The sequence below is a fragment of the Desmodus rotundus genome, chromosome 1, assembly GCF_022682495.2.
Source record: "Desmodus rotundus isolate HL8 chromosome 1, HLdesRot8A.1, whole genome shotgun sequence".
Classification (NCBI taxonomy): Eukaryota; Metazoa; Chordata; class Mammalia; order Chiroptera; family Phyllostomidae; genus Desmodus; species Desmodus rotundus.
This window is the reverse complement of record NC_071387.1, coordinates 118,981,722-119,001,431: the sequence shown is the minus strand read 5'-3', so window position 1 is coordinate 119,001,431 and position 19,710 is coordinate 118,981,722. Positions and strand designations below refer to the sequence as shown.

At 56.2% G+C, this 19,710-nt stretch overlaps 1 protein-coding gene across 4 annotated transcripts; it reads left to right on the top strand.

The window, feature by feature from the left end:
• Positions 1-5,469: 5,469 nt before the first annotated feature.
• Positions 5,470-19,332, top strand: LAT2 (linker for activation of T cells family member 2). 4 transcript variants are annotated; one of them, XM_024571310.4, is made up of 13 exons: positions 5,470-5,627; positions 9,544-9,665; positions 10,145-10,184; positions 12,723-12,766; positions 12,910-12,955; positions 13,210-13,247; positions 13,488-13,523; positions 13,614-13,644; positions 14,202-14,257; positions 15,392-15,457; positions 15,772-15,843; positions 16,309-16,429; positions 18,437-19,332. In XM_024571310.4, the coding sequence occupies exons 2-12, from the start codon at positions 9,572-9,574 to the stop codon at positions 16,410-16,412; spliced, it is 627 nt and encodes a 208-aa protein (XP_024427078.2). In that variant the 5' UTR covers positions 5,470-5,627; positions 9,544-9,571; the 3' UTR covers positions 16,413-16,429; positions 18,437-19,332. The 4 variants fall into 4 exon arrangements, with proteins under 4 accessions (XP_024427078.2, XP_045060567.2, XP_045060568.2 ...); XM_045204632.3 differs by having other exon boundaries at positions 15,395-15,457; positions 18,437-19,331; XM_045204633.3 differs by lacking the exon at positions 13,488-13,523 and having other exon boundaries at positions 18,437-19,328.
• The last annotated feature ends 378 nt before the right edge of the window (positions 19,333-19,710 follow it).

Genomic DNA, 19,710 nt, shown 5'->3' with positions numbered 1-19,710 from the left:
CAAGGGGGAGACTCCCTGAGACCGAAAATCCTCTGCCCTAAGTCGAGTTGGGACTTGGTCTGGGGTGGGGGGGGCGGATTTCCAGTGGCCAGAGGCTTGAAATCCAACTCTGTGAGGCTTCTTTCTGAAGGTCCTTTTAGATGGCGTCTTTGAAGGGCCTGTGGAATGTTCAGATCCTTGTAGCAGCCCGCCAGGTTCCCAGGAATTCAGAGGGAATTACCATTGAAAGGAAACTGCGGTGCAGCTGTCTCTCTGCCTCCCCTCCCGTGCTGCTCTGACTTCACAAGGTGGCGTCTCACAAGCACCCGTGGCCTTGGTGTGTAATACTGAACATTGCAGAAAGTGTTTTAGTATCTGCCTCCCGTCCATAAGTAACTGAATTAGAGGAGGGTGCGTCTTTCCCCAAAGCAGCACCTAAATAAATAGGGTCATTTTCATAAACATTTTTACCTACTGTGTGAATGGTCCAGAGACGAGTTTAAGACAGTTTATGCTTGATTTCTCTCTACTATTGAGCTGGCTTCAGAGAAAATTTAATGAAGTTACAAATGAGGCCCCTTTAGTATTAATAAGGGGCTCGGGTTTCTAAGAATGTTCTTACCTCCAATCCATTTTGCCAGAGGCCAGATTGCTTCTCTAGGTCCTAGGAAAGGAATTGTTTCCATGGCAGACTTCCAGAAGCCTGGCTTTCCTGTCAGGACTCAGGTCCTGTTCCTTCAGGGAAGACTTAAAAGGAGGAATTCGGAAGGCGGTATTGGGTAAAGGAGGAAGGTGTTGGACTTTCAACTTGCGGTTTTTAGGGAATAGCCGGGTTTTCTCAAAGAAGGAGATTACTTGGTGGAGGTTAAGTCTAGAACGAGAGAGCTAATTACCTGCTACGGAAAGCCACTCGAGCTTGAGACTCACTAGAAACAGCATTTCTTTGCAGTGTGCTCTGCAGCCTCCAGAGACTTCGGGGCCTGTTTTGGTTTTCAAACAGCCTTAGGATCTGCTTTTTTCTCAAGTTGTACTTCACATACATTTTTGTTCTTCCCCCTCAGTCCCCTTCTCCAATTCCAAATGGCTGTTGAGGTCACGCAGGGTCACTGCCTCTGGGACAAGGTTCACTCTGGAATGTCCACTGCAGTAGGACCTGACAGGGCCCAGTGTCGTCCATGGGGCTCCTGGATCTGCTGGAGACAGGGGGGAGGCGGCCCATTTTCTGCTCAGCCACTTCTCGCCACTGCCCAGTGGGACCTCTCACCTGTGCTCTTACAGGAAGTCGGGAGGGGAGAAGGATGGGGTGTCACACCTCAGATTTCCTAAAGGATCTTTGGGACAAGACAGCCATCCGTGGTGTGTGTGGCAGGCCGCTGTCACCTGGCCTACCCTAACATCTGCACAGAGGGCAGGCCGCTTGCTCAGCTGGGCTCCTCACGTTTCAGAGTGGCCTGGCCGTGGGGGCCCTTTTTCTGTGAGGAGCTTCACTGCATCTTCTGTGTTTTCTTGGCCAATGTTTTACAACGTGGAGATGATCGAGTTACCTTCTTGTTTCTGTGAGGTTAACAGGCGTATAAACATACCCAGTATCTTAAAGTCTAACTTCGGCAATTTTTTTGTCATGAAAAATGAATCAAAATAATGAAGACTACATATTTAAGTATAACTTCCTAATCTCCCCCCACCTGTAACCACCCTCTAACTGTAAAATATTAAATATACAAATGAAAAAGCAGACTATTTCCTGGCAGCAGACTCTTTGGTATTCAGTTTGGACAGCAGACAAAATGTGTTTCCTGTACCTGGTCTCTGTTCCCTGTGGGAGACCAGGTAAAATGTTAAAATCATTACTGACCTACAACCTTAATCTTTCTAAATGGGATTAGGAGGGAGGGGGATCAGAGCAGCTTTGTAGGTAGCCCAGTTTCCGTTAAAGTACTTTATCAAAACAAAAAGGGAAAAGATGCATTATAAACTAAAAAAAAAAAAAAAAAAAGATGAAGGATATATAAAGAATTCCTGCAAGGTGGTAAAACAACTAAGCAAAATACAGTAAAGGGTGTTTCATAGAATAGGAAATAGGGCAGAAAAATGGTGTTCAGTCTCATTAACAAACAAGGAATTGTAAATCAAGACTAAAGAAATAAAGTGCTATTTCACACCTATTCAAACGGGACACCTGAATAACCAGTACTGGAGAGTGTGGGGCTTGTGTCTCACACGTGAAAGTGTCAAGTGAGTGTAGCGACTGGAGTGAACTTGAAAACTGAATGTCCGCACACTCCATGCCTGGTGGTTCCCCTCCCAGCTACATATCCGAAAGCCTGTATTCAGATGATAGGATGTACAGAAGTCTAAAGGAATGAACTACCACCACTCACAACAATGTGGATGGGTCACGGTGATGGTAATAGAAAGTCCCAAATGCTTACAGACAGCATGATGCTTTTTAAAACTTTAAAAACAACAAAATATTTTGAAAAGCAGGTAGGTTGAGGCAGAACAATGGAATATTCTAGGTTCCACTGAGGAGTGAGTTAATGAGCAGAGAGAAATGTTATACGTGGCTGGGCATGACGGGTGGGAGTAATGCCCATTTGTCCCTCGAGAGGTGGGGGTGGCAGGCAGACAACTTCACAGTGGGTTCCAGGGGCTTCTAGAATGTATGCCCTTCTCAAGATGCGTGTTTCCTGAAGAAAACCCATAGGTTCCTATTAGCCTTTGAAGGATACGTGACCCCAGGAGATTCTCATCCTTGGAACTGTTTATGGAGTTCTTCGAGCCGTTGCCTTACTTACTACCTAGGCGTTCTGCTGCTGTAACAAGTGTGTGCACAACTTAACCAGCTGTGAGCTGAAAAGTCAGCTAGGCCCTGGCTGGTGCGGCTCAGTGGATTGAGTGCCAGCCTGCGAACCAAAGGGTTATCGGTTCAATTCCCAATTAGGGCACATGCCTGGGTTGCAGGTCGGGTCCCCAGTGAGGGGTGCATGAGAGGCAAACACATATTAGTGTTTCTCTCCCTCTTTCTCCCCTTCCCCTTTCTTTAAAGTTTTTTTTAAAAAGCCAAATAACCCTTTTTGGAGTGATAAAAAAGTTTTGGAAATAGTTATGGTTGTACAACATTGTGAGTATAATTAATGCTACTGCATTGCACACTTAAAATGGTTAAAATGGTAAATTTTATGTTATATATAATGTGATATAGCCAAGCCCATTGAATTGTAAAAATAAAAATAAACTAAGTGCACTAGAATTTATACAACAGGACATAAACCATCTAGTTTTTTAAAGCTCATTTTCTAATTCACAAGTGAATGGTTTTTTCTTTAAGATTTTATTTATTTTTATTTTTAGAAGGGAAGGGAGGGAGAAAGGGAGAGAAACATCAGTGTGCGGTTGCCTCTCGCACACCCCCTACTTGGGGACCTGGCCCACAACCCAGGCATGTGCCCTGACTGGGGATCAAACCAGCAACCCTTTGGCTTGGCAAGCTGGCATTCAATCCATTGAGCCACACCAGCCAGGGCCACAAGTGAATGGTTTATAAATAAAATAGAACTTGGAAAGAGTTGAGAAGTGCCTAGAAAGGGGGGCAAGGTCCACTCAGTTCCAAAAAAGGTCTTTGGGTTGACAGGCCCCTGTTTTTAAAGGTGGAAAGTGGGCTCAGAGAGGGTCCAAGAGGGCTCCTGGTCACACCTGGTGGTTGGGCCTGGAGACCACCAGCTGTCCGAGGTTGCTTCTCCAGCACCTCCCGTTGCTAAGGCCCAGACAGACTGGGAATGCAGAACACAAGTCCGTTCCCATTATGTGTGTTGGAGTTGCTCACCGTCTCTGCAGGCAGGAAGCCCCTGGGAGGCATGTGGTCCAGGGATAGGCGGAAACCTACGCAGGCTCGTCCCAGTTGTGTGAGGAGGGTCAAGGCAGGCAGCGGAGAGAGGAGGGCTGTTGGCTTTCACCCACTGATGTCCCTGTACTCGGGTGGTGGAAAGACAATGCGCTTTGGATGCTTTGGATGCTTTGGAGGCCTGGGTTCAAATTCAGTTAGCATCCATGGTGTTCTTGCCTGTGTAAGAAAGTAACATAAATGTAGCCTCACCCCCATGAAATAAGGGAGTGTGGTAGCGATGGTGATTGCACTGTCACAGGTTTGGGAGTCAGATGAGGTTGGTTTTAGTTCTAGTCCCACCATGGACAGGGATGGGGACAAGGTGCTGACAAGGTGCTGAGGGTCCATGGGATCTCCCAGAACAAGCTCTAGTCCCTGCACCACCCCTCTCCTCCACAGGGTGTCAGCAGCGGGCCCAGTCCACCCTTGGTTCCTGTTTCGTTTGCGACTCAGCCTCCAGTCTGAATTTGGCCCCTCGCCATCTCTGGCTGGGCCCTGGCTGCAGTTTTTGGCCATCTCCCTGACCCCACCCTGGGTCCACAGACACATCCTGTCCCAGGCCTAGATCTGGGGAGACCAGGCTCTGAAGTGCTACATTGAGGGGATGTCAGGGGACCCTCGGGGGCTTCCCTGGGATCTCCGGCAGTTGGATGCCACTAACAGTTCCATGGCCTTGGACAAGCTACTAATGACCAGCAGCATGAACACTGGAGCGTGCTCGCCATTACCAATCTCTCCCAGTGAGCGGGTGCCCTCCAGACCTCCCATCACGCATCTCACAGCTGAGCGAAGGGCTGGTGCGGGGGCGGCAGCCATCAGCGCGGGGCGGTGCCCTCAGCCCGCTCTGCGCCTCCATGAGCCCCATCTGGAAAATGGGGGTGATGGCACGTGGCTCCCAGGACTAGAGGGGTAGTGATTGTCTTTCCTTCTGTCCCTCAGCGTGGCTGCCTGTCTTGCTCCCCCTAGTGCCTGTGGCTGTCTGTCCCTCTGTCAGCTGTCCTTGTCTCCAGCCCCCTATGCCCCGCGTTCTCTGCGCGTGTACTGCCTGCCTCATTCCTGGGGCTCTCGCTCTCCGAGTACCTGGCTCTGGCTCTGTGTCTCTGACAGCCTGTGGGTCTCTCTGTGTCTCCCTCTGTCTTCCTGTGTCTCCGTCTCGCTGAGCCTGAGTCTCTTGGTTGACCCCAGGCCCAGTCTCTGCCTGTCCCTCTCCGTCCCTCTCTGTGTGTCTGTGAAAGAGAAGCTGTGTGCTTCTCTTTCTCATTCTTACCCTGCCCGTTTCTCTTCTTCTCTGTCTCTCGCTCTCAGATTCCCTGTCTCTGGGTTTCTGTGTGTATGTGTGTGTTTTCAGTGTTGGTGTGTATTTGTGGGTTCCTTAGTGTGTGTTTCTCCTGTTGCCTGTGTGTGTGTCCCAGTGAGTGTTCCCATTGCATTCCTTCTCCCTGCCCTGTGTGTGTGTCTCACCCTCCGTGTGACGTGTGTGTGTATGTGTGCGCACCCATGTCCTCCTGCTCTCTGCATCTGTTTGTCTCATTCTCTCCCTCTCAGTCCCTCTCTCGCGCGCGTGTGCGCATGCGTGTGTATCCGTCTCTGCTCACAGCGGAGCCTGTCCGGCAGGGCAGCGGATGTGAGCGATGATTCAGGGGCTGACAGGAAGCCTGCCGCCTTGCCTGCTGCCCACAAGTGTCAGTGGCATTGGTGTCGGCTCCGGCAGGTGTGTGGGCTCAGGATGAGGTGGCAGCAGTGAAGAGCCCCCAACTCTCAGGTAAGCCTTTCCTAGGAGTGCCTGGAGCCTGACCCTGAGGGCAGGGGTCCTGAGTCTGCTCCCAGACCCCCGACACCCCATGGGGGTTGGGGTGGCCTCGCTGGCCCGGCAGGAGCACTTGGCGGCCCACTGGATAGAGTGGGAAGACATCAGGACACCCGGCACCCCCTCCTGGGGCCCCAGTCCTACCCTGGCGGCCCTGACAAGGGAGCCTTCACCCTGGACCCTGCGGCACTCACAAGGGCAGCCTGTTTCTGGGGCTTCGGCCACTTTTTGGCCCTCACCTTCCCCAGCCCAGCCGGCAGTCCTAGAAAGCCCCAGCATGGCCCCATCACTTCCAGAGACAGGTGAGGGGCCAGGACAGTGGCTCCCCAGTCCATGCCCATGAGCCGAGGTTTCTTTATCTGTAAAATGGAACAGTAACACCCCAGACACGGGGCTGTGGGAGAGTGGGTGAGACTGTACAGGCAAGCATGCCCAGGTCCTGCCCCAGGCCAGATGGAAGCATCTGTCCTGTCGCTCCCACTCAGTCCCCAGCCGGACCTGCCAGCTCTCTGCTGGGGTACTGAGAGGCAGGAGGCCCTGAGGAGCTCCTTGTGCCCAGCTCTGTCAACAGATGGCCCCGACCTTCACCAGTCCCCCACTTCTGCCCTGGGCCCGGGCTGCCCAGGCCCTGTGGAGTCACTGAGCATTGAGCACCTCCAGTAGAAGCATCTCACCCGGTCTCATCTGAAGGCCAAGGTTATTTGGGAAAACGAAACAGACCCCAGAGCAGAGTCCAGTGACTAAAGCCTTCCCGGGGCTCACACTGGGACCTCTCACTCCACCCCCACCCCCAGCCTGTCCTGCAGCCCTAGTGGGCCTCAGTTTCCCCATCGACAGCATGATGAGTGCTGGGAGAGTGGGCAGTACCACCTCCAAGGGCCTTTCCAGGCGGTAGATTTGGACCCGAGGCCCAAGCCACCCAGCCCCGAGGGCTTTCCCACAGCCAACTTGTTGCAACCTTGTTCATATGAAAACTGCCCACTTCCCCTTGTGCTATTTTGGCCTGCAGAGCCACGGGCGGTGGCAGCCTCCCTCCCTACCCCACCCAGCCCTGCTTGGCTTCTTGGGGCCTCCTGGAGCCGTTGGGTCTGCCTCTCCTGGGGCCTATCCTCCTCTCCCTCCTCCCTCACCCCACCCCTCCTGATCGCAGAACATGGGTGGAAAGCCACAAGAGAGGGCGGATTTATTCAGTGTGGCAGGGAGGGCACAGGATTTTTCCTCAGATTGGCCCCTTTAAAATTTTTTTTCATTATTATTGAAAATGTAAGAAAAGGGTGAAGGAGTGTGGCCTTTGGAAAGCGCCTGCCCTGGGTTTTGATCCCCGCTCCGTGACTGGCCAGCTGTGTGGTCTCGGACAGGGTACTTACCTCTCTGGGCCTGCTGTCTCCGCGCAGGCTGCGGGTGTCTGCGACAACTGACTGAGCGGGGGAGGCGAGGCCGCGCTCCCCTCCCGTCCCAGCCCCGCTCAGGGTCCCAGCTCAAAGCCCACATGAGGCAATGGGGGAGGCTCAGCCTGCCTGTCTGGGAACCAGGCAGGAAGCCTCCAGACAGTGATGCCACACTGCTCGCTGCAGGCCGCCCAGCCAGCTCTGTCCCCGCCAACAGGCTACAGCTTCCCCTGCCCCTTCCACTGGGTCCGTGATGGTGGCCAGTCACGGTGGTCACGGCCAACCATGCCCTGCACTGCCCTGGCACCTCAGGTGCATCATCTCGATGCCAGGCCCCATGTGACAAACCCACGGGAAGAGTGTCATTGTTTCCCCTATTTAACAAAAGGGGTAACCAAAGGCCTGTGACTCTAGGATTCAATTTTTTTTTCCCCCAGACAGAATTTGCATTCTTGTGCTCCTCTCCCACACCTGCCCCTGTGCCAGATGGGTGGAGATGGCCAGGCTGGGGCCGCCCCTGAGTGTGCTGTTCACCTCGGGAAGCAACAGGGCTCTCCCATGGTAGGGTCCTCTGGGGCAGAGGGCCCAGGGCTCTGAGAGCCAGGTGGAGAGTGTAAACTTGTTTCTGGGGTCTTATGCAGCCCCTGGGGATAGCCGGTGGTGGGTTCCCATCCCAGTTCCCGCAGGGGGCATGTGTACGACCCACCCCAGGTGTCTCCTTTGGGGACAGAGTCACTGAACCAAAGGGCAAAGTTGTCAAGGGTCAGGAGCCTGAAGGAGCTGTCCCAACCAGCCAGCTGGAGATAAGGTTTCTCTTCAGGAAGCCCCGGTCGTGAGCCTGACTGGACATGATGACCCCCATGTCACAGATGAGAAAACTGAGGCCAAGAAATGAGATGCTGTGGCACAAGCAGGATTTGACCCTGCAGTCCTCCCTCTAAGGCCGGTGTTCCCCACTTCAAACAGCCCGAGATGGACGTGGGCCGTGCCTGGGGGCTTGGTAGGGAGTCTGCCCTAGGGCGGCCACGCGAGGCAGAGCGAGGAGCGCAGGCAGGGCCCAGCCTCTGCGAGGAGGGGCGCGGGTCTCCCCCCACACATCTTGCCTGATGGGGTCAGTCTTTCTCCGCACATGGAGGCTGCCTCACCACGAGATTTGGGAATTCTCATGTTCCCACTGACTCACTTGGAGTTTTGGGGAAGGAGAGGTGGCTTCTCTGTGACAGGTAGGTCCCTGACCAGTGCTCCGCGCTGCCTGGAGATCCCTTGTCATCTTAGCCAGAGAGATTTGGGAAGCTCAAAGAGGTGAGGGGACAGCCAGGTGCACACAGGCCTCAGGCAAGTCTGAAGCAGGAGGTGGGCAGTGCAAAGTTCATCTTCTCCCCAAGCTTCACCTTCCCCAGCTGTAAAGTGGGGAGAAGCCCTCCTCCCAGGTGCCTGATGCAGGGGGCACAGGTGTGCACAGAGTGGATGCTCAGTGTATGCCCCTTAGGGCATGGCCCTCTCAGAGACCCCCTGCTGCCCTCAGCTGCGTCCCGGCTATTTTGAGGGGCTGAGTCTCTTTATATTTCAATGATTCTCCTTGGAAGCCCCCTCCAAAGGGCTGTACTTGCCTTAATTGGCCCGAGGGTGATTGTAATCACCAAGGCCTGACAATTACAGTGTCCCGAGGCCGTGGCCTGGACCAGCCACTAAGACAACAGTCAGCAGTGAGGGATTCAGGGCCTCCATGCCCTTCGGCCTCTCTCCTCTGGCCCCACATCCCACCACCAGCCACCATGGGAAGCAAGCTCCCTCTGCCCGGAGCGTGCTTCTTCCATGCTCTCAAGCCCACCTCCTCCAAGGAGCCTTTCTTGATCTCCTGCCTCCCAGCTCCCAGTGTTTAATGAATGGAAATCCCACTCCCGGCTTCCCCAGGAGACCATGGATGGAGTGGAGAAGTGCCCTAGGTTGGGTGAGGGCTGCTGGGAGCTCCCATCCAGGAGGGTCCACAGACTCTGAGTCTGGGGAGTAAAGCTGGATTTACAGGAGGGAGGGGATGCTGTGGGCAAAGCCAGAGTTGGGGTCTAGGGGCTGGAACTTGAACCCTGTCTTTCTACTCAGCATCTCCGAGATGTCTGGCCTCAGTGTCTATCTGTGGAAGGGAGCAGCCCCCCCTCCAAGGGCGGTTGTGCGGGGGGACTGAGGGCATCTGCAGGGATGCACACACACATGGTGCTGTCTGGTGGGCCCCAGAGCCTTCCAGCACTTATCAGGGTGCTGGCCTGGGAGGCCAAGAGTGCGGGCCTGGGGTCAGACGGAGGAACAGGTCTGGTCCTGACCTGGTCCTCCAGCAGAGTAGGAAGGGGGCACTCCCACAGCCTAAGCTCAGCTGTGGGGTTGTCAGGGGACTTCAGGGGGTAGAACCCAGTGTGGGGCTGGGCCGGTTCCTGGAGGGGCAGCCCTGCTGCCCTCCCACCTGACTCATGGGGGGCCCCACTTTGTAGCGCCGCAGGAAAAGTGGCCGGAGCAGACATGAGTGCAGAGACTGAGCTGCTGTGGCCCGGGGCGGCCCTCCTGCTGCTGCTGGGGGCGGCGGCCGGCCTGTGTGTGCGCTGCTCCCGCTCAGGTAAAGGTGGGGTTAGGACTGGGTGGGGGAAGTCGGTCATGGGCACAATGGAGAGGAAGATGGTGCACCCAGAAACCCTCCCAGGCCCAGACCTGACTGTGGTTGGAAGGAGCAGTCGGATGGGCCTCACAGGACTGGGATGACCCTGGCAGACTGGCCCCACACCGCGCCTGAACACAGTGGGCCTGGCTCACTGTGAGGCTTTGGTTTGGCAGGATGGAGAGTGTGTCTGGGGCGGGGGTGTTGCTCTGGACAAGGTGGGGAGGCTGAGTGGCCTGGGCGGCCACCTTCTCCACATTCTGCTCCCCTAAATAAACAGGGAGAAATGCCCTGTCAGTGTCAGGGGCCCACAGAGATTGGCAGGCCCCATGTCCTATCCTAGGCCTGCACGGGGCACAGGGGCGGCAGGAGGAGGGGGGCCTTGGATCTCAGTGCCACTCCGGCTCTGGACCCTTGCAAATCTGGTCCCGTTCTTGCAGGTGTGAAGCGGTCTGAGAAAATCTGTGAGCAGAGGAATCTGTGAGTGCCTCAGTGTCCCCAGCCCAGTGGCTTCATGTGCCTTGCCTTGTGTGGGGCATCCCCTCAGGCATCCCTGTGTGCTGTCCCTCTCCCCTTCATCCACATGTCCTCCATGCTGGGCTCTGCTGGATCCTGAACAGTCAGGGAGGGAGAGGGGGCCACCCAGGGGTTGTCTGGGCCCTGGCCTAGCCTGGTCAGCAAGGGCTTCAGGAGGAGAGGATGCCACTCTCCAGCTGGCCCAAGAGCATCTCCAAAGATGCTCCCTGTGAACCCAGCCCAGAGCAGCCCAGGGGCTGGTGGGCAGGGGTGGGGCAGGGGGAGGGACAGGGGAATCCTGCCCTCTGGTGCAATGGGCGGTTGAGCGTGGGTTAGAGACTGGGTGAAATGTGAGCTGTGTCTGTGTCTCCCCTGGAAAATGCAAAAGGAGCTCAGGGGAGGATGTGGGCCTGACTCTGGGTGATTAAGGAAGGCCCGAGGTCAAGGCCGTAGAGGAGGTGGGGAAGAGTTTAAGAGAGAAAGAGGCAAAGGGGACATTCCAGAGAGACAACAGTGTGGGCAGTCGCTGACATAGGACCATGCTGGACAGTCTTCCAGGGATGAGGTGGCAGGTACCGTGTACACCTTGGTCCTGGGAGTGATGAGCTGAATGAGCCCTTGACTGTGGGGAGAGGCCTTGGCCTTTGTTCTAAGGGCCAAGGCAACAACAGAAGAGCTCAAAGCAGGGGCTTATGTGCAGCAGGAAAGGGGGATGTGGGGTACGGATGAAATAGGGTTAGTGACCATTTCCTGCAGTGTGGCGGGACTCAGTAATGGAGTTCCAGGCACTTTGAGGGCCTGTTTTCCACTCCATGAGTCCTGGGAGGGTCAGTCGTGCTGAACACTGCAGACCAGGGGGCGCCCAAGAACTCCCCCAGGTGTGGGGGCAGTGGCCATTGGTGTCCTTACTTTGAATAGGAACATGACCCATGGAGGGCCTGCAGGACCGCTGAGGCCTGCGTGTGCACATGTGCACAGGCCTGCACGCCTACTCGCACCCACATGCTTCCTGCACGCTTGCTCATGCATGTACTTCTCACACATGCAGCACTGTGTGCACACCCGGGGGCTACTCATATACAAACACGCACACACACCCTTTTCTCATTTCCTTCTGCAACTGAAAAACCACAATGAGATTTGAAAATAGAATTTTCCCATCCAGGCCCATGCCTGGGGCCAGGACTGGATCTTTCTAGGCATCTGGCTACTTAGCCGGCTGTCTAGATTGCCAGCCCACTACCTCCACCAAGGTAGGCTGGGCTTCTCTGGTGCCCCTCCACTCTCCTGCCCCGAGGCACAGCTCGGCAGTATCTCCCTCTCCCCTCCCCCCTCAGTCCCTGCCCACTCAAGGCCCCAGATTGACCTTAGAATGGTAGACTAAACCTCCTCATGTAGGGAATGGGAAAGTGGGGCCAGGGTTGGGGGAGGAGGGAAGGAAGCTCGGGTTCTCCCCACCGCAGCCCTGCCAGCCTGTGTGTGTGCCAGACCCAGCTCCTACACCGCTTCCTCTGGGAAGCCATGCCTGACTCCTGTGGGTTTAGAGCACCCTTCCTAAATCGGATCACCCTGACCCCCAGCACCCCCAGAGCTTCTGGAAGGCTGGGCCAGATACCCAAATTAGTCCAGGGGAGGAACCCCAAATGCTCTTACAAGTAGCTAATCTGCTCCACTATCCTTACTTGTCGCATCCATTCTCAAGGGCACTTCATGGTCCAAAATGGCAGCTAGGGCTCCAGCCCTCATCTCTGCATTTCAGGCAGTAGTAAGAATGAAGGACAAGGACAATAAGGCTGTACCCCAGTTGCCAGTGACTCCTTTCAGGAGCTTTCCTGGAACTCCCAGCAACATTGGCTTGCATTTCAAAGACCAGAGCTTAATCACTTGGTCAAACTTAGGTGCAAGAGAAGCTGGGAAATACAGTCTCTTAAGAGAGGGGCATGCTGCTGGCTAAACAAAAGTCAGGGTTGTGTTTCAAAGGAAGAGGGGACCCTGGGCAATGGCTGGATACCTGGCTGTGTCTGCTAACCTAGAAGCAGACCCACCAGTCACTTGGGAATAAATGGTGTGTTTGAGGGATGCGCTCTCTTAGGAACGTTCAACACTCCCGGAGTGGGAGGTGCGGGGGTGGGGGGGAGCCTCCTTGCTGCTCCTGGTTGAAGTCACTGCTGGGTTCCTGAGCAGTCGCCCAACCCTCACACCCCAGACTCTCAGGGTTGCCTTTCCAGACCCTCTGACATCCCTGGGGTTCTTGGGTAAACCCTGTTGAGAGATGGGCCTCTCTGGCAGCTGGCTCCAGCCCAGGGCCATGTGAAAAGGGAGGGCACCAGGGGGCAGGGCTGTAGCCCTGAGACCTAGAGGGGTGACACTTCCTCCTCACTCTTGCCCTGGTGTGCCCCTCCTCTCTGTCCCTTGTCCCTGTCTATCCATCTCTCCTGTCTCTCTGTCCCTTGGGCTGCAGGAGCCCAGGCCCTAGCTCATCACAGCCCCATGTGTTTCCAGGCAAGAGGACCAACAGAACTTCACAGTGGCCCGGACCTATTCCTGTGAGTCCCCAGACAGAAGGGTTGGGGGTTCCTATCAAAGTCCTTCTGTCTATCACCCTGAGGTTGTGGCCTGGTCTGATGGGGTGAGGGGCTACACTGGCAAGCTGGCCTGAGGTCCAGCCAACACCTCCTGTCCTTCGCAGTGGCCAGGCCCCTGATGGACACGACCTCCAACATGACATCAGCACGGTAGGGATGAGCTGCTTGTCCTGGGCCCAGAAAAGTCGCAGCCCCCAGGGGAGGCAATGAGGAGGACTGGGGTCCCCCCCGGCTGAGCCCAGGCCAGGACCTTACTCCCCGCTCAGGCCTCAGGGTTGCATGGCTGGATTCCAGAACCCCACCATGAGGCTGGGGGGCTGTGGCCTTCCAATCAGCCCCCCAAACCCTAGGGCAATTCCTTGCCCCTGGTCCCCTCCTCAGTCCCTACCTCCCTTCTCCTGCAGGAAGGACAAGCTGCTGCATTTCTCCCCCAGCTTCGAGGGTGAGTGAGCCTCAGACACAGGAGTGGGGCAGGGCTGAGGGGGGACTGAGACAGATACTGTGCAGAGGTGCAGGGGTGGCGTGAGTAGGGGGCAGAGGGGCCGGGCCTGACAGGGAGGCCTTTGCAGAGGAGACACACAGCCAGGCTGGGAGTCATAAAGGGCTTGGCCTAGTGGGGGAGGGGACAGAGAATAGGTACAAAGGTGGGAAGAAGGTAGGAAGCCCTTGGCCCTTCTTCCAGGTTCTGAGTCCCCAAGGTACCAGAACTTCAGAAAAGGTAGGTGGGCTCCAGAGATGTGGGGGCTGCGGTGGGGGCTGCAGTGGGGCCACCTCCTGGAGCTCAGGCCTAATTCTGTTGCTCCTGCAGGAAGCAGACTGGGATCAGATGCAGTCTACACGTGAGTGGCCTTCTCCCAGCCCTGGCCCCTCCTCCCACACCCACCCACCACTGCCCTGAGCTTCCTTATTTGTGAAGGAAGGTCCAGCCGCCAGCTCAGCCCCAGACAGGCTCTCCACAGCACCGGTTCCCTTCAGGTGTTCTTGTGGAGGTGGGGATGGTGACAGGAACATGGTCCTGCTCTGGGGACTAGCTGTGTCGGGGGGATTCATCCTGTGTCACCCAGTCAGAGGCAAGTGACAGGGGACCCTGGAGCCCCAGAGAGGAAGGATGCTCAGATGTCTCACAGATGGGCAAACTGAGGCCCAGGGAAGATAGAGACTTGCCTAGTGTCACATGGCAAGGGGACTAGTGCCGGGCTGCCAACCCCTCAGCCTCAGGGGGGTTGGGGGGACAAGGAAGTGGGATGGAGGGAGCAGGGGACACCCTGGCCCAGCCCCCAGGGGCCCCTTGGGGAGTGGCGGCTGGAGCAGCCCTTGCCTCAATGCGCCCCTGGGAAGCCCCACCCCAACCACGGGGCTGCCCAGCAACTGGTGCGGTGTTCGTGTTTTCTGCCAGAGACCCCATCACCATTGGCTGTTACACCTGGGAGCAGTTCCAGAAGCCCCAGGAAGGTGAGGCAGAGGGAGAAGAGGGGGTAGGGAGGAGGAGCATGGGAGCTCAGCTTGCTGGTGGGACCAGAGGCGTTTAAGAGGGCTCAGAGGAGGAGACTTGGCCTGCATTTGGATGGATTGGGGAGGAGAGGGAAGATGAGGGCATTGGCGCCAGGGGCAGGAGGCCAGGTACAGAGGAAGGAAGGGATGCGTGGGAATCTGAGGCCACAGGAGTGAGGGAGCAATGGAGGGCTCCAGGGACAGGAGGAAAGCTGGGCCCCTTGTCATCCAGGCCTAATTCAGGGCTGGGCACATAGGGGACCTTGGAGGAAAGCCCTGGATGGGGCAGATTTGCTGAAGGCTGCTGAGCACCGCAGGCTCTGAGGGTGCTGGAACTCCAGGCTCTTAACACCTTTGCTTTATAGAAAGAGAAACAGGACTGAGGGCAGGTAATGCCCGCTGGGAGATTCGCAGGCCCGGGCTCCTGCCTGGGCCCTGCTTGGGTGGCGGGTGGTGAGATGCCCTGGTGGGCAGGGAGTGGGGTTCTCTTCTTCCCCTCTGCCACTTCCAAATTGGGGTGGGACCCGCATTTCTCAGAGCCCTTTTGATGTAGATGGACCTGGGTGGGGCAGTGGTTAGAGCTCAGTTTTCCCATTGGAGGTGGGGGGCGATGCCGGGGTGTCAGGCTCTGGCGTGCCACACCTAGCCCAAGACCCTGGGCAAAGGCTCCCGGCCCAACCAGCTCTGCCTAAAGGGTTCAGCTTCCAGATAAGCTTAGACCTAGTTCCTGTCTCCTGGGCCCCCAAGGACTCTCCGTGCCCCTCACTGCCTGATAGGGATGGGCCTCCCTCCATCCAGCTATCTGTCTTGGGCCTGAATGCAACCCTGTCCCCTAACTAACCTTCCCCTCCCCAGTGCATTTGGGGGTAACCCTGGAGGACAGAGAAGGAGCCTGGGGTGGCAGCTGCTCAGTCAGGCCAGTGTCCATTTAGAAGCTTGTCCAGGAAAATGTTTGAGGCCCCTGGGGGACCCAGAGGTCTGGGGACTTGTCAGGACAAGTCATCTGCCAAAAGAGTGCTGGGTGGAGGGAGGGAGGAAGAGCCAGGCTTGATGGACAGGTGTCACCATAACCAAAGTCCTCACCCCTCTCCCCAGCAGATGACGATGATGCTAATTCCTATGAGAATGTGCTCATCTGCAAGCAGAAGCAGCCCAACTCAGGTGAGGCTGCCGGCCTGGAGCTGAGCAGGAGCTGGTGAGATCTGAGGTCCTCACGGCTCAAAGGCATTGCCCACCTTGCAGTCTGAAAGTTCACCGATACCTCTAGCCCTCGGTCAAGCACTGCGTCACGTCCCAGGAGAAGGCCCAATCATCCTGGATCTCAGTGGAAATGCTCTATGGGGATCCCTTCCTCCCCCGTGGGGCTGCCCACAAGGGCGTAGCATGCCTCTCTGAAGGGGCCGTGGCACCGCGAGAGCCTGAGGACTAGCCATGGCTCCCACCCACGGCCCCTCTCCTGGTTTCTCTCCCCGCAGATGATGAGGGGTCTGAGGATTACCAGAACTCAGCTTCCATCCAGCAGTGGCGGGAGTCCAGAAGGGTCGTGGGTATGTGGCCCGAGAGCAGGGGGTCCTGAGCCATCAACTGCAGCAAGCCTGGAGGGATGGGAGGAAGGGCGGTGGGAGTTGGGGGGCTAGCTTGGGAGGACCAGGCCAGGGTGGACTCCCCTGCAGCCAGTTCAGCTAATTTCAAGTGAAGCCTTCAGCCCATCAGCGGCTTCTTTGGCCTTGAACCATGCCAGGACGCCACTCAACAGCCTGGCCCCGGAGGTGGGGTCCTTGTCCTGGGCGGCCCATTCAGCTGTATAGATAGAGTCCCACTTATTCTGCTTCCCGGGCAGGTCAAATCTGGCAAATCCCAGAACTGGGACAGACACACCATCTGGAGTAGCCTTTTCCTTCCGGCTGTTTTGTGGCATCTGGGGTTTTGAGTCCCGGGTGGGTGCGCTGGCTCAGGGAGCGTGTCTGGGTGTGTCCATGTGAACCACCTGAGGTTCACCTGCTGGTCCACAGAGAAAGTCCGGAGAGGAGCACCTCCTTGCCCTGCAGGAAGCCCAGACGAAGACGAGGAAGAGCCCGATTATGTGAATGGGGACGTGGAGGCCGCAGAAGCCTAGGGCAGACCTGAGAGGAGGTACAGCTGCCCTGGTGCAGGGTGGTGGCCTCGCTGGCCAGAGGGGCCCCTTTCCAGGGGAGATGACAGCTTGGGCTGGAGGAGCCACAGTGGTGGCCAAGAGGCAGCGCCCATGGGTGCTGGAATGGGGTGGCTCTGCAGGGTGCTGTGCCTCCTAAACAGTCCCTGCCCACCCTGTCCCCACATCCCGTGGCAGGCTTGGTGGGGTGACAGGTTTATGGCCGGCACGAGGGGCTCATCCTGTGGGGTTGTTAGATAGGGAAGGCTGGTGAGTGGTTGGGTAAAGGTGGGCTCTGGGTGGGTCCCTGCAAACTTGGGGGAGTCACTTAACCTCCCCGGACTTATTTCCTTATTTGCAAAATGGAGCTAATAGGACCTGTGTCTTAGACAAGACACTCACATAAAGTGTGAGCTCAGCAGGACTTGGCCAGTGCTGGACTCAGGGCCAGGGGCCAGGACTGGGAGACGATAGTGCTGCCAACAACAGTGGCTGAACTGTGGTAAGCGGTCAGTTTGCCGCCAGCATGGTGCCAAGCGCTCAGACACACCATCCCTTGCCACCCCAAGGGCATCTAGCACTGAGTCATCTGCCCTACGCCACACTTAGAATCAGTGGAGGAGGGGACGTTGGAGAGGCAGGATCCACCCCAGGGCCATTGAAGGCTGTCCGAAGTCCCTATTGGAGGAACATGTGCAGTCCTCTCAGTGGGTGGTGGGCCTGAGCTGGTCAGGAGCCAGCCACGGGAGTCTGAGCCAAGTGCAGAGAAGCCCACCGCTCGTTCCTCCGCCCAACATTTACCACACCTGCCGGGGGCAAGCCCTGCCTCTGGTGTCAGGGGCGCAGTGATGAACACAATGCATGACATGCCTGGCATTGCGGTGGGAGAAACAGGTACCGTGAGGTAAGAGATGGGACATGCCAGGTGGTGATAAGTCCTTTGGAGACACCATGGCAGGGGAGACACAGGGAGTGAGGTGGGGGTTAAGCAGGGAGGCCCCCTCCTCACCCTGCTGGGGTAGGACCCCCGGATGAGGAGGGTAGAGGAGGAAAGGAGGTGGAGGCCAATCCTGTAGGGCCAGCATCTGTGTTTTTTTCTGAGATTTGGGGGCGAGGAGCAGGGACAGGGGAAGGTTTGAAACAGAGACCTGATATTTCTAGAGGATCACTGGCTACTGAGTAGGGGAATGAATATAGCCAGCCCTGTGAATCCTTGGATTCAACCAACCTCAGCTGGAAAATATTCTGGGGAAAACAAAAACAATACCTCAGAAAGTTCCAAAAAGCAAAATTTGAATTTGCTGAGCACTACACTGAATCCCCACAACTGGTGTGTAAGTATACATACCCTCCTGTAGCCAAATGCAAACACACCATTTAACATTAGGGACTTCGGCATCCCCGGGTTTGGGTGTCTGGTGGGGTGGGGTGCACAATCCCGGAACCAAACCCGAGGATACCAAGGGACGACTACACGCAGGGGGCCAGCAGCGGGGAGACCGGGAAGACAGCGGGAGGTGGGTACTGAATGTTGTGTGGAGTCAGCAGGCATCCATGGGTGTGGGTACAGGGTGGAGGAGTCGAAGAGGATTGCAGGTTGGTGTGAGCAATAAGAGGATGTCTCTGTTGCCCACTAACGTCTGGGAGGCTACGTTACAGGCAGAGCAGGTTTTGTGGGCAGGTCCAGTTTAGTTCTGAGCCTGTTAATTGGAGAGACCCATGCAGGGGGCATCTGCACGTGGAGAAGGGTCAAAGTCAGGCCAGAGAGGGACACTGAAGACAGGTCAGAATAACCCAGGCCTTGGTTATTACAGACCAAAGGGCAGTCGGGATTTCAAAGGGAAAGCAGAAGCTCCTGGAAGCACTCAGTTTGACAGGCAGGCTCTCTCCTCAGCCCAGCTGTGGGTGTGCAGCTGAATGCTGGCCATCGCTGTGCATCCCTCTCATCGACCCAGTTGCTCCCTTGCCAAGGGGACAAAGGGCTAGCCAAGCAAACCTTTTCCTTTTAGCCAGCCATTTTCATCTTCACTGAAGGGGCCCAGGAACCCAAAGCTCACAGGAATATCGACTGTCTCCCAATGACTGCTTCTCCAGAGCTGCTCGACTTCTGGACCCCAACGGTTACTCATGGGAGCTGCACCGTGTCCCAAGGACCACGCTCTGGCCAAGCGGAGCCGGCCTGGTGCTGGGGGCAGTGCAGCTCCCGCCGTAATTGGAAGCCCCGCAGTAAGGGCAAGTCGCATCTCCGTCCCGTCTAAAACACGCAATCTGGTGTTTGTGTTCTTTTCTGCTTCGGATTTGGATCCCAAGTTGCTTACCCATGTCAGTTGCTGGGACTTTTTTGTGATCAATAAGTTTGTACAATTAATTTATATAGATGGAGCCATATTTAGTATTCTACATTCCGGGGTAGATTTGGTCTATCTTGTCTCCTGTAAGCATTACATGTACTAACTTCAGCAGACACTCGGGGGGGACCCTGGGGCTTTCTTTGGGCCTCAGTGAACTGAGGAAGAGATGAGGTTCCAGAGTCCGCACACCCCTCCTGTGGACAAAGCGCATCAGTCCTGCAGAAGGGGCAGGCAGGGTGCGGCGGAGGCGCCCCTCGGTTGCCCTGAACCCGCTGCTCCAGGGCTGGCCTTGGTCAGTGGACTGGGCAGCATGACTGTCTCTCGGCAAGGGCAGGGGCCCAGCGGGACCTTGAGTCAGAAGAGACAGGCGGGAAAATGCCTCCTCCAATCACGACTTTTTCAATAAACCTTTCTAGTTTAAAAGCAGTAATTCCCAGTGTCTGCTTTCCAATTCCTGTAAAACCAAGGGATCAATCAGCCTCGTTTCATAGAACGGGTCCTGCGGCCGAGAGAGAGAGAGAGAGAGAGAGAGAGAGAGAGAGTCAGAGTCTGGGAGCAGGGGCCCCGAGCAAGCTCCTTCCAGGATGCCACATCAATTCTTTCCATGAGAAATTACTGCCACAAATTAAGAAAAAATATTTAGACCACTGTGGCCACCTCACACCCTGAAGCCCTGACCTCACAAGCTCAGATGTCAACTTAGGCCTGAGCAGGGGAAGCGGGGAGGGCGGGGGGGTGGGGGGGACACGCCACAGGAGGAGTCCCTCCGTGGTTGCAGGTGTGCAAACCCTTAAGTCTCTCTGGGCCCCTCACCCGCAAAACTGGGCACAATCATTTCTGCACCTCACAGGGATCCCGAAGCTCCAGACAAAAACAAGACTGAGAAAGAACACATATTTTGTAAGACTTCACCTTGCAGTTTTTGAGGACCT

Bases quoted from the DNA above. Each gene is read 5' to 3' on its own strand.
- LAT2 (XM_024571310.4), top strand. From the start codon at position 9,572: ATGAGTGCAGAGACTGAGCTGCTGTGGCCCGGGGCGGCCCTCCTGCTG. The intron at 13,645-14,201 runs GTGAGTGGCCTT...GTTTTCTGCCAG, and splicing joins GGATCAGATGCAGTCTACAC to AGACCCCATCACCATTGGCT. The intron at 15,844-16,308 runs GTATGTGGCCCG...GCTGGTCCACAG, and splicing joins GGAGTCCAGAAGGGTCGTGG to AGAAAGTCCGGAGAGGAGCA.